Source organism: Bos indicus, chromosome 4 (genome assembly GCF_029378745.1).
Source record: "Bos indicus isolate NIAB-ARS_2022 breed Sahiwal x Tharparkar chromosome 4, NIAB-ARS_B.indTharparkar_mat_pri_1.0, whole genome shotgun sequence".
Classification (NCBI taxonomy): domain Eukaryota; kingdom Metazoa; phylum Chordata; class Mammalia; order Artiodactyla; family Bovidae; genus Bos; species Bos indicus.
In genome coordinates this window covers 115,407,309-115,421,216 of record NC_091763.1, presented here as the reverse complement: position 1 = coordinate 115,421,216, position 13,908 = coordinate 115,407,309, and the positions used below count along the sequence as shown (strand labels likewise).

At 44.2% G+C, this 13,908-nt stretch overlaps 1 protein-coding gene across 7 annotated transcripts in view; it reads right to left on the bottom strand.

Annotated features, from left to right (window-relative positions):
- Positions 1 to 13,908, bottom strand: part of ACTR3B (actin related protein 3B) — a 93,250-nt gene that overhangs the window by 59,002 nt on the left and 20,340 nt on the right. For all 7 annotated transcript variants that reach the window (XR_011566383.1, XM_070788455.1, XM_070788458.1 and 4 more), the window contains exons 2-4: positions 12,789 to 12,844; positions 996 to 1,120; positions 196 to 306 (exon numbers count right to left, since the gene is read on the bottom strand). Coding sequence is in view for 6 of the 7 variants with exons in the window: in XM_070788455.1 (XP_070644556.1) it covers positions 196 to 306; positions 996 to 1,120; positions 12,789 to 12,844 (292 nt within the window). In the remaining variant the exon portion in view is untranslated. The remainder of the gene's footprint in view (positions 1 to 195; positions 307 to 995; positions 1,121 to 12,788; positions 12,845 to 13,908) is intronic.

Sequence of the window (13,908 nt, the reverse complement as noted above, 5' to 3'; positions counted from 1 at the left end):
TTGTGAGACAATAAGCCCCTTTTGGTTCTAGACATTTTTGCTGAGCCTTCTGTCATTTACCCAAAAAGTACCCCGATTCATACAAACAGCTTCAGCAGGAATTTAAAGCTCCGCAGGGAAGAATGAAACTTGGACTTAAAATCTAAGCAACTTGGAATTTACGGGGATATATTCTTGTTAGTTCCAGTCACTCACCATTAAAAAATAATGATCCTCAGGTTCAGCTCGAAGATATTTAAAAATCACTTGTTCCATGAACCTTTCCATCAGATCCCAGTCTTCAATTATTCCATGCCTTATTGGCCACTAGAGCAAGAGAAACCAAACCACGTTCGTATCAGTAAGATCAACAGTTTAACAACCACACTGGCCCAGGAGAGATGGAAGAGACCCAGTTATTAGAGAAAATAGGGCCTTTGCATGGAGAGAATGTGAACTTACATAAAGAAGTAACAGGCATTTTGCCAGAAAGATTGTATTAGATTATTGCTTATATTCTACTCCAGCCATTTCTAAGCACAAAGAATTGTCTTAACAATGGGATAGGTAACAGATGGGAAAGTACAGCTAACCTACCACACCATTTGATCTGTGGAGTTTGTAGGGTTTTTAGAACAAATGTCTAGTTAAATAATTTTAGTGCTGCTTTTTCACCTGATCAATCTACAACTTTTCCGCATCTGGCGGGTATTTAGCCCACCTGCAATACCCCAGGGGAGCAGACCTTGCTTCCCACACGGTCCAGCATCCCAGGTCAGTCCTGCATCCCGAGGCTGTGTGAGTTCACCTGCTCTCCCACATCAAAACACCCGAGTCAAACCAACAACAACAAAAACCTCTTTTCCAACAGAAGAATTAAAATGCACTCTGCCGTTCACGGGCACCGTCTCCACACAAAGCACCCCTCTGCATCACCTGTCCTGCTGCCCTTCCTGGCTGTGCTCTTACAGGGGGGTTTACCCTGGCGGCATCTGTGCGCTCACAGAGGGGTTTACCTTGGTGGCATACGTGGGTTTATCTATGGCTTCGTCCCCTATGAAGAAGTCCAGGTCGTCAACTCCCCTCAGTACTCTCCTCTGAGCTTGGTCGACCACCTTCGCCGACTCTCTGATGGCGATACCTGAGGGAAAACAGCACAAAGCATCCATCACCACACACGCTCACTCCAACCATCAAGAAAGGATAACATAGTCCCTATAGAGGTATAAGCAAAATTTCAATGTTAGGGTTTTATTTGGGGTCAAGCGTGCTCACAGAAAAGACTATTATTGAGGAGTACATAAAGTAATACAGAAACAAGCTGTTAGGTCCCAGTATTATTTTCAGCAAGGCACAAAGAAACTTAGCTGGTCTACTTTCAAAGCTGACAAAAGCTGTATTACTAAATTTCTTAGTTTCATTTGAAAAAAAAAATCCCTCAAGACAGTAAATGAAATGCCCATGGAGTATCAAATAGGTGCCAAAATTTAAAATATAGAAAGAGACAAAATTTAAAATATTTTAAAGAGTAAACTGAAAAATGACTATATGCTCTCAAGTCATATTCATAAAGCTCTATGTCAGATTTAAAATACATTTTTAGTATTGTTACAAAAAAAACCTGACTTCTCATTAAAAGAAAAACCAAGATTTTGCTAATATCTGACAAAAGAAAAGTAAAATAATCAAACAACTGTATTATGTAAAAATATTAATGACTTTTGGGAAAAATTTTAATAAGAGCTTAACCTTGATATTTAGAAATATACTTAATAGTAAATAATCATATAAAACTTAACTCCAGAATTTAACATCTAATGTGGAAAGCCTTACAAAGATTTAATTTTCCATTTCAATTCCTAGCCCCTGGTTACATTCTGAATTCCTATAAACTCTTCTTCATCAACTTTATTCCAAAACAAATTAGTAAACACATACAGTTATTTTTAAAGGTAGACTATCTGAAATTCCCCATTTATTTACAAATGAAGAACAGCAACAAAGCTATGGGAGTGAATTTTAATCCTTTTCCTCAGAAAGGCATCTTCAAGTAACAGCCTCAAAAGCAGGAAAAAAAGGACAGAAGTCACTCTGCCCGCCTCCTTTTCTCACCCCAACCCACTGCACATTGAGCCTCGAAGCTTTCAAGTTATGAAGGGTGGCACGCATCTGAAGGACCAGAATTTCCTGCAGGACACGCTGGGGACTGAGCCAGAGAAGGCATTCGGCTGAGAAGCAGTGAGCCTGTCGGGGCCTCGAGGCTGAGAAAGGGGCCAGAAGAGTCCGGAGGGCCAAGGCGTACGAAGGCGCCTGCAGAAACAAGCACAGCCCACCTGTGGACACGGCGCGCACCACCACACGGCACACGGACACGCCGTCATCCAGCACCCTCGGCACCTCAGGGGGCCCCGCGAGCGCCCTGCCGGAGACCTCGGAGCTCCTGACCGCGCGGCGGCGCCGGACAAACTTAACCAGGCCTGAACCTAGAATCCCACCCCAAGTCAGCGTCAGAGACTGCAGACACACAAAGACTCTTCCATTCATGACGCCGTGGGCAATCGATCTAACGAAAGAAAAATCACCACCTTAAAGAAAAACATGCTAAATTTCATGAGAATGAAGCCACCGCACTCAAAAATTTACACAACAACAAAGTCAGTCTCTGTTGTAATCCCAAAAGCTACACGCAAGTACTCTGACCCCAAATTACAAAGGACCAATGTTTTAGTGGCCCTTAGCAACAACAAAACCATAAAGTGTGCTTCTTTTAACTGTTATACAGAAGTAACCGAAGTCATGAAAGAGAGGAAAGGTGGGTACACAGAGCTTATATTCAAAACCTTTTGTTTATCCCTACGAAAGCAAAATGTGGACCAAGCAGTCCTTGTGAACATGTTGGAGAAAAGCGTGGCTATCAGTGAGAACCTCTGAGTGTTCCTGGAGTATATATACGTGAGTCATCGCAAAACACATAAGTAACCCATAGCTTTCTCCAGCACACCAAACCTTACTACAGGACCCTGACTCAGGTGGAAACAGAGAGACAAGAAGTGTGCAGCCAACACTGAGATGTAGGACAATAAATATAACAGATAACAGGGTCAACACCTAGGCCTTCCAGCTGCTTACATCCATGTGGCATCTCCATGCAACGAAATACCATGAGGTTGTGAAGAAGAGCCAAACGGTTCTCCATGTGTTAATCCACAGGAGGGTCATGAGAAAAAAAAGAAAAAGCAAGGTCCAAAATGGTGTCTGTGGAATGCCACCACTTGGGTACAAACACGTCTGTGAATATTAATATTTGCTGGTGCATGTAGGGTTAGCTTGGGAAGGAAGCACAAGAAACCAGAATCATTAGCTGCCCATCTAAGAGGGCAGTGGGCAGGAGAAAGTGAATTTTCACTGGACATTTTTAATAACATTTAATGTGTATGTCACATGACTGTACTGCCTATCCAGTTCAGTTCAGTTCAGTTGCTCAGTCCTGTCTGACTCTTTGTGACCCCATGGACTGCAGCACGCCAGGCTTCCCTGTCCATCACCAACTCCCAGAGCTTGCTCAAACTCATGTCCATTGAGTCGGTGATGCCATCCAACCATCTCATCCTCTGTCGTCCCCTCTTTCTCCCACCCTCAATCTTTCCCAGCATCGGGGTCTCTTCAAATGAGTCAGTTCTTTGCATCAGGTGGCCAAAGTATTGGAGTTTCAGCTTCAGCATCAGTCCTTCCAATGAATATTCAGGACTGATCTCCTTTAGGATTGACTGGCTTGATCTCCTTGCAGTACAAGGGACTCTCAAGACTCTTCTCCAACACCACAGTTCAAAAGCATCCAAAATTCATTAAACTTCGAGTTCTGCTTCTGGAAAGATGGAATAAACATACTTTTCCCTACTCCTCTCTCTAAGCACTGCTGGAATAATTGGACTTTATGTTTGAAAGAAACATAAAAATGCTGAGGGGTGAAGCGGCAGACTGGCTGGGGACCCCAGGACCCGAGGACCAAGACAGGGGTGACTTCCTGGGTCTCCTTTGTCCCATAGACACCCTGGCTGCCAGGGAAGCCAACGACCCAGAAACATCAATGGGAGCAAACAAAGCTGGTCCCCAAAAGCCTGCTATCTCGAGCCAAAGATGAAAGGGGCAATAGAGACATGCCACTCTCCGACTCCAGTCAAACTCAACAGAAGAGCAAACCCCCACACACAGTGTAGACACCACCCGGGAGGCAGGGCTCACACGCGGCTCCATCAGAGAAGGCCCCGTGGAAGTCAGCACCGCCACCTGCCGCCCTCCCAGTGCACGGTACCTGCAGAGGCCTGGGGGGTGGTGCCAAACTCCTGCCCTCATTCAGCAGTAGCATGCAACCCCTCCCCAAATGACTCTCAACAAAGGCCAAGAGGAAAACCTGAACTTGAACCCCAAACCAGCATTAACAAGGGGTATCCCCCTTTTCCTGCTTGAAGCAACACCAGAAATGACTTGCTAAAAGCTAAGAGTTAAGTAAGACCTGGAATCTCATAATAACCAAAATGTCCAGGTTTTAAAAAAAAATTTCTCACCATAGCAGGAACCAGGAATATCTCAAGTGAAAAAGGAAAAGATGGCCCATAATGCCAACATTGAGATGACACAGATAATAGAATTAGCAAACAAGATTTTAGGAGCCATCACAGAACATTTCAAGGAGCAACTACAAACATATCTGAAACAAATGAAAAAGAAAAGAAGGTCACAGCAAAGACAGAAGATATAAAGACAAAACCACACACCAATTTAAGAGCCAAAAAACACAATACCTGAAATAAAACCTCAATATTGGCCCAGAAGAAGAAAAGGATGGGGAACAAATCAATGAACTTGAAGACGTAACAACAGAAATTGCCCAATCTGAACAACGGAGAGAAAACACACTGGAAAACAAATGAACAGTACCTTTGGGACGTGTGGGCTGGACCAAGGCAGACGAAACATTCATATGGGATTGGGGGCAGGAGGAGAAGGGCACGACAGAGGATGAGATGGCTGGATGGCACCGCCAACTCGATGGACATGAGTCTGAGTGAACTCCGGGAGTTGATGGACAGGGAGGCCTGGCATGCTGCGATTCATGGGGTTGCAAAGAGTCGGACACGACTGAGCGACGGGAACACGCTCTGAACGTTCAGTTCAGTTCAGAGTGACACGAACTTAACTGAACTGAACATTCATACACCCTGAGTCCCAGACAACAGGAGAAAGGGAGGAGGGCTGAAAAAGTATCCAAAGAAATGATCATTAAAAATTTGTCAAATCTGACCAAAAAAAAACACAAAAGGAACCAAAAGAAACCTACAGATTCAAGGCGGAGTAAACTCCAAAGAGGATAAACCCAAAGAAATCCACACCAAGAAACATTATAGTCAAACATCTAAAAACTAAGGACCAAACAGAAAATTCGGAAGACCTCCAGCAAATCTGCCATCAGAAATCAGGGAGCTCAAAAGGAGACTGCGCATTTCTAACTGCTGAGAGAAACGTCTGCTACGAATTCTATATTCAGCAAAAATCTCCTTCAAAGATGAAGAACAAATCAAGACATTCTCAGATGAACAAAAACTAACAGAATCTGTCACCAACATATCTACTCTAAAAGAATGGCTAAAGAAAGATCTCTACACAGAGGAGAAATGATACAAGATAAAAGAAGGAATCCTGGGACACCAAGAAGGAAGGAAACTGATGAAAAGAGCGAAAACACGGGCAATTACGATTACTTTCCTTCTCCTCTTTTGCTTGCTAGATAGTGTTTGGCAGTTGAAGCAAAGATTGTTAACGCTGAAGTGTTTCTCAATGTAAAATCTTAATATAACAGAAAGGAGGCTAAAGAGACCTATCCTTATAGCAGATAAGGTTTCTACATGTCACTAAAACTGGTAAATGTTAACACAATCAGACTAAGAAAACCCGTGTATACATAAGAGCTAGGTGACGGTTTCGTTGCTAAGTCGTATCCGACTCTTGTGATCCCGTGGACTGCAGCCTATCAGGCTCCTCTGTCCATTCTCCAGGCAAGAATACTGGAGTGGGTTGCCATTTCCTCCTCCAGGGGATCTTCCCAACCCAGAGATCGAACTTGGGTCTCCTGCATTGCAGGCAGATGATTTACCAACTGAGCTATGAGGGAAGCCCATATAAGAGGTAGAGCAACCACTTTAAAAAAAAAAAAAAACACACAAAGAGAAGCACTCGAAAACACCCCAGATAAGTCAAAATGAAATTCTAAAACACACTCAAAGTAATCCACACAAAGGTAAAACAAAACAAAGAAATGAAAAACAGAAAGAACGAACAGAAAAAGCACTAATCAATAATCACAGTAAACGTAAGTGGTCTTTTTTTGTTTTTGGTCGCACTGCACAGCTTGTGGGATCCTAGTTCCCTGACCAGAGATCAAACCCAGGCCCTTGGCGGTGAGAGCATGGAGTCCTAACCACTGGACCTCCAGGGAATTCATATAAATGTAAGTTGTTTAAACACACCAGCTAAAAGACAGACACAGGTCCAGTGGATTTAAATGAAAAAAACAAAAGACTTGAGCTCTACACCGTCCACAACGCTCTTCGACCATAACAATACACAGGCACGCCTGGTTTTATCGCACTCTGCTCTGTTTAGTTTTTCACCAGTTGAAGGTGTGGGGCAGCCCAGGGTCCAGCGAGTCTAGCAGCTCCACTTATCCAACCACACCTCCTCACTTCATGTCTCCGTGTCACATGTTGGCAATTCTCACAGCATTTCAAACTTTGCTACAGCAGTTAACAGACAACAGTAATTTTTAAAAAATAAAAATATTCAGTGTATTTCCCAAAAGAATGTCATTTATTTTACTAAACCCTCAAAGGATAATTCCTAACTTACATAAACTGTTCCGAAGGACAGAAAAGAAAGCTAACAAACTCATTTTATAAAGCCAGTATAATTTTGATACACAAACTAGACGAAACTAGTACAAAAAAGGAAAATTATAGCCTAATCTCACTTTCGAACACTGATACAAAAATCCCAAATAAACATTTGCAGATACAATTCATGTACTTGATATTTCTAACCATGTAGGGTTTATTTCAAGAATGATAAAACACTGTTCAACATTCAAAAATATATCAATGTAATACATCATATTAAAGTTTAAATGTCAAAACCACATAATTGTCTCAACAGATACACAAAAAGCCTTAAGATCAACATCCATTCATAATTTTTTTTTTTAATTTTAAAAACCTCTTTAGTAAACTAGGAATACAAGGACACTGTATTAACCTGAAAAGGAATCTCCTCAAAAGCCTACAGCAATCGCTCCTGAAAGACCAAAACCATTCTTTTTAAATTCAAAAAGACAAAAGTACCTGCCATCCCCAGTTCTGGTCACTGACAGGAGTCCTGGCCAGTGCAGCCAGGTCAAGAAAAAAAAAAAATGAAGAACTCAGACTGGAAGAGACAAAATAACCATTATTTGCAATTAACACAATAGCTTATGTAGAAAACTTAAAAAGAACCTGCAGGCAATCAGAACAAGTAAGACAGGACAGCAAGATTGTCGATTAAAAAAACTTCAAAGATCCAGCAGCATTCCTACCATGCTGGCAATTAGGAATTTTAATTTCAAAAAACATTCACAGTGAAAACATAAAGAAAGGTACCTAAAAATAAATGCAGCAAAAGCTATGTATGGGCTTTTTAATGAACACTGAAAAACACAGGAGATAGAAATAAATAATAAAATACATATACCATATTCATGGATAGGAAAATTCAATGCAGTGAGATACCAAGTTTTCCTCCAAATTACTCTACAAATTTAATGTGTCTCTAATCAAAATCCCATCATAATTTTTCATGGACTTAAACTGATTCTAAAATTTATTGATAAAGAGTAAAGTGAAAGTCACTCAGTTGTGTCCGACCGACTCTTCACGACCCCTTGGACTACACAGTCCGTGGAATTCTCCAGGCCAGAATACTGGAGCGGGTAGCCTTTCCCTTCTCCAGGGGATCTTCCCAAACCAGAAACTGAACCCAGGTCTCCCGCATTGCAGGTGGATTCTTTACCAGCTGAGCCACAAGGGAAGCCGGATAAAGAGTAAGGGTCTAAGAACAGCCGAGGGTATTTAAGAAAGAAAAAGGAGGAGGAACCAGACCTACCAGATATAAAGAGACAAGCCAAACTAACAGTATTTACAACAATTTGTAAATGAATTTGGAACAGAGAGAAACAAATGCACGAGCGAAACAAAATACCACCAGAAGCGCTCCCACCACACAAGGCGCCTCACAGGCCTGGAGAGGCGCTCTGCGACGAACGGCGGCGGGGCAACTGGCCTTCCACTTGGAAAACCGCGCTTCTCTCCCACACCATGCTTTTTAAAAACTTAAAATTTCCTTAGAAGAAAACACAAAATCTTTATGACATTGGAATACAAATGCATTTTTAATAGAAACAGATTATAAAAAGACTGGAAAACTGTACTACGTGAAATTTTTTAAAGTGCTAGCTGTGCACGTGAATACATCAAGTCACACGTTGTTCAGTTGCTAAGTCCTGCCCAGCTCTTTGCGACCCTAGGGACCGTAGCCCACCAGGCTCTGTCCACGGGGCTCTCCAGACAAGGGTGCTGCAATGGGGTGCCACTTCCTTCTCCAGAGGATCTTCCCGACCTGGGGACCCAATGTCTCCCACCACTGGCAGGTGTTTTCCTTACCGCTGAGCCACCGTGTGCAAAATTCTTATTTAAATCAAATTTGATTTGACTGTATGTGTTTAAATCACATGCGCTGCATTATAAATTCCCTTTGTTGGAATAAATGTTATAGTAAAAACATATGGTAATCCCATGGGAAAATACTTTGAGGTAATCAATTTTGCAAAAACATGATACATAGGAAATTACCATGCTTAAAAGAGTGTCTCAAATTTCTCAATAAAGGCTTTAAAATTGTATCTTAAAGAAAATAAAAAAAAAAATTTTAAAAAGATGTCATAAAATAGGAGAAGGTATTTGCAAGAAATTGGCATTCAAAAGGTTAGGATGTGCAGAACCAGAAACTGCCGTCCGCTGCTGATATGCGCGGAGGTCAGTACAGGCTTCCAGTCAGTACAGAAGAGCCACCCTCCTGGCAGTAAGTGACAAGGCTGAGGAGGTGCGCACCTGAGTGGTGACATGACCCCATTTCTCATTATGACTCCTGGGAAACCGGCACGAGCAGATAAGAGACACACTGCAGCATTTTGTATACCAGGGAAAACTGGAAAATGCCCAGATGCTATAGATTCACGGATTAAGAATTCTCATCTAGATCTGCATAGAGCAACACTGATACATCTTAAAAAACATAGTACTGAGGGGTATATTTTCCCCCAAAAAAAACCACATGAAGTTATCTTCCCCATGATATCATTTTGGAAATGTTTAAACTCACAAAACAATACGAGAAACTGTCATTGCATCCTGCATCTGAGACATGAGGATGAAGCCTGGACTGGATACAACACCCAGCGGAGGAGGGGCAGTGGGGAGGCCTGGAGGAGGAGGAGGGGCTGGCACTCGCTCTGAGGGCGTCTGTGTTTATGTATTTACAGGACGCAACGGTGCTCACATCTGTTCTTTCTGGGTGGTGGGTAAATGGGTCTTTGTTATATAATCTTTTTTTTTTTTTGACCAAAATAAAGGCTTTAAAGACATTCAAAACACAAACACATCTCTTGGCTCTGTCTCCAGTCTAGACCTTCCCCCACAGCACCACGCCTTTTCCCAGCTGCTGACGGGACCTGTACACCTGACCTTCCACACATGGGACTGTCTGAAGTGTGCTCCATGTCTCCTGACCCCTCCCGCCCTCCCATGCCCTCCTTCTACGGGTGGGATCAGCACGCACACACTCGTCTGCCTAAAACTTTTCCATCACGCTCCCCATTTCCCAACAACGTGGGGGAAAAAAAAAAAAAATTCAAACAATCAAGTGAATTCTGCACAGAAGCTCAAATACTGATAAATGAGACTCAAGCAGGCCACCCTGGTGAAACAGGACAGGGCACTGTTCCTCTCTCTCTAGGCCAGGACAAGGCCCCTGGAAAGTGAAGATTCCTGGGATGCAAAACAAAATCACAGCTCCATTCTCCACGTTCCCGGCCAGCTCTCCGGCCACCCTCTGCCTGGGGTGATGACCACACATCAGGGCTTGCCTCCCCTCTGTGCCCACAGAACCAGGAAGCCCTGCTCCGGCATCTCTACACAGCCATACACGTATACGAGCTCCATCTTCTCTCCCTGGAAGGCACCCTGCACCTTGAACTTCCACCGTGGGAGCAAAGCCTCTGTGACCAAGAACACAGTTCAGCTCCCCGGGCTGGAAGGAGCAGCCCGCCAGCTGCCCAAGGCACCTGAGGCCCGCTCTCCACTTGTCTCACCACACTCCCTACAACCCAAACACCTCGCGCTGCCTCCCAGCTTCTCTACTCTTGCAACAAATTCAGCCGGTGATGTAACTCTTCCTTGATGTCCATCTCCTTGACATTTTTCTCTCTAGCTCCTGCCACTGCTGTTCTGACAGCAAGGACCTGACAGCTTCTGGACTGAAATCCTGCTAATAGCTGACTTCAATTGCCCTCTCTATTGGTGATGACAGGTCAGTGGGGCGGCCAACTGCATGCTGCTGACAGCCTTATTAAAGCAAAAGCTGCAAGGTCAGCCTCTTAGAGCTGCAGCACTGAAGGTAAAAACTACGCTGCTCGGAAAAATCAGACAGCCCAATTCCAAGGTATCAATTCAGCATGGAATGATCCAATTCTGTTGTTGTTTAGTCACTTGGTCCTGTCCGGCTCTTTACGACCCCATAGACTGTAACTTTCCAGGCTCCTCTGTCCATGGGATTCTCCAGACAAGAATACTGGAGTGGGTTGCCATTTCCTCCTCCAGGGGATCTTCCCAACCCAGGGATCAAACCCATGACTCCTGCATTGGCAAAGCGGATTCTTTAGCACTGAGCCACCAGGGAAGCCCTTAACTGAACTGTGTCCCCTCAAAATTCCTATGTTGAAGCCCTAACCCCAGTGTGACTGTATCTGGAGACAGGATGTCTCAGGAAGTAACACAGGGTAAATGAGGTCACAAGGGTGGGGCCTCAACTCCACAGGACCGGTGTCCTTATGTGAAAAGGAGGAGACGCCAGAGGTCTCCCTCTCAGCCATTTGCAGAAAAAAATGGCCATGTGAGGCCACAGTCAGAGCCACCACCTGCAAACGGAGAAGAGAGGCCTCACGGGAGACCAACCCAGACCGCGCCCAGATCTGGGACTGCAGAGCCTCCGCTGTGCCATCCGTTTAATTTCTGTTGTCAAGACATCCGGTCTGTGGTGCTCCGTTACGGCAGCCCTAGCAAACGAATACACCAAATCATGAATTTAAGATGAAGATGCAGCAGACAATGATGCCAACTGTCAGGGATGCCCCATCACGGAAATCAGGTACTGAGACCTAGAAAACCAAACTCGTGATCGGTGACCCAGCAAGGACGGACCTGGAATGAGGTGAGTTAGGCCTTCTCAAGGAATCTGGGTGCACTTTCTGGTGGCGTGAATACTCATCTCTGCCAAAAAGGCCTTAGTCTCCCTCGAACGATACTCGTGACGAAGCCCCTTCCCCCCCGGCTCTGCAGGGCTGCCCACCACGCTCCACGCTGGCACCAGAGCCTGCGACTCCAACGTCCTGAGCCCGCAACCGCTGACCATTTCTAAGAGCACAACTTACCTGACGAGGGGCTACATTTAGGAGGCAGAACCTCACTCCTGCCTGACATAACCTCTTCGGTCAACAGTCTCCAAACAATAACCCAGCAGTTACACAGTTTCAGAGAAGAATTCTGCCCTGGAGACGACGACTGTGCGTAAAGAGTGGGCAGGGGCACGCTGGCCAAAAGGGAGGGCGTTTCTTCCCCTAGCATGCTCGACCGACTAAAACAGAACAGGACGCTTCCGAACACAGTACAACAATCACTGGGCCTCTCAGTTTAAAAAAAAATCCTTCAATAAAGGGAACAGTGTAACACAACAGATAATCCACCAAAGTGCTAAATTAATAAAACTATACTTACTTAAAATTACAAATTAACCTTAAGCAACAGGCACACCTCTTGCAAGCAGCTCAGACATGTATGCCTGAACGAACTGTGTGACTCATTTGGAGACAGGCTGTCTCAGGAAGTAACACAGGCCAAATGAGGGCAACAAGGTCGTAAGGGCTACATTTAGGAGGCAACCACCCAAGCTGAAAAGTGAAAAGAAAGTGAAGTCGCTCAGGCATGACCGACTCTTTGTGACCCTATGGACTGTGTAGCCCACTAGGCTCCTCCATCCATGGGATTCTCCAGGCAAGAATACTGGAGTGGGTGGCCACTCCCTTCTCCAGGGGATCTTCCTGACCCAGGGATCGAACCTGGGTCTCCCGCACTGCAGGCAGGCTCTTTACTGTCTGAGCCACCAGGGAAGCCCACCCAAGCTGAAACGCCACTGACTGTGACAAAGGACTGTATCACAAGAAAATCAGAGGACTGGGGTGTATGTTGAGGGTGGGTGGGTGGCATGAGAATTAGGTGACAGCCGTAGCCAATAGCAACTCTCGGCAGCCAGATGAGTAACTCCCCAGGAACCAGGACAATCTTCTAAAAGGAGATGGCAAATAAATTAACATACCTTGAAAACCAGAATCAGAATGCTTAGAACAGTTATGAAAAACACAACCCTTTATAAACCAAGGGCGGAGCTTTACTTACATGAAGGGATAATGAACTGTGGCTCTGTGTTGCCTGCGTAGCCAAGCTTGGTATACCTAAAAGCACAAAGTCATCAACACAGGTTTAGATAATAATACTCTCCTCTGTGTTCCATTAACGTCTTTTATTATGAGCTCTCCAAGTCCTAAAATATCAAGACTCAAAATACCCCCATGAACTTAAAAATAAAAACCTTGTGGTGACTAAGAATCAAGCACTAAGTTCAGATCAGCAAGCAGTTAACAAAAATGTTAAAAACATGCTTGTCTCTACTGGAAAAACTGTTGCACACATACATTCATACATACAGCACATCTGTGTATCCCTAATGATTTTTAAGGTGCTTTCATACTCTTTTAACCTTTACAGGAATCCCACAAAGGAAGTAAATATTGTCCCCGTTTGGCCGGTGAGAAAACACAAGGCACTGGGAAGTTAACTGAGCTGCCCAAAGCCAAAGAGCCAGTGAACGGGAGAGAGAGCCCACATCCCAACACGCGGGCTCTAATTCTAGAGCTGCCTCTCAGCAAAGTGTACTTACTTCGCAAACTTCGTGAACTTTTAGGGGGCTCAGGAAATTATATAATTTTCTTAAAATGTCATGGCATATGTCTAGAAAAGCTACTGCCACCTCCCGAGAATATCTGACAGAAGCGTCTCTTTATCATCTCGTTGCAGAGCGAGCCCACTTTCTGTCAAGATGCTCTGTATGATGGATTCCAAAAGTCTTAACGAAAATGAATGCCAAAATACTACTATCTGTTCCAAAAGCACTTGCTAATCTCCTAAATATATTAAAAAAAAGAAAAAAACAAAGTGGGGAGGGGGACCACCACTCGGAACCATCTGCTGGAAATGCAACCCTGGAAACACTCCTGAGCACCCCCTTCTCAGCAGGCCCGCAGTCCTGAGGGGTCAGGCCCGGAAAGGAGGCTTCGTTCTGCAGTAACGCTTACAATGAACAGAAACACTTCCTAGCCGCGCTGAAAGTCATTTTATTAATTCATCTTATTTTATGAATTAGTTCAAGATGCTTGATACTCAATTTTTTAAATGTACTTTTATTCATTTATTTACTTGAAAAGTGTCAGTCACTCAGTCATGTCTGACTCTGTGCAAC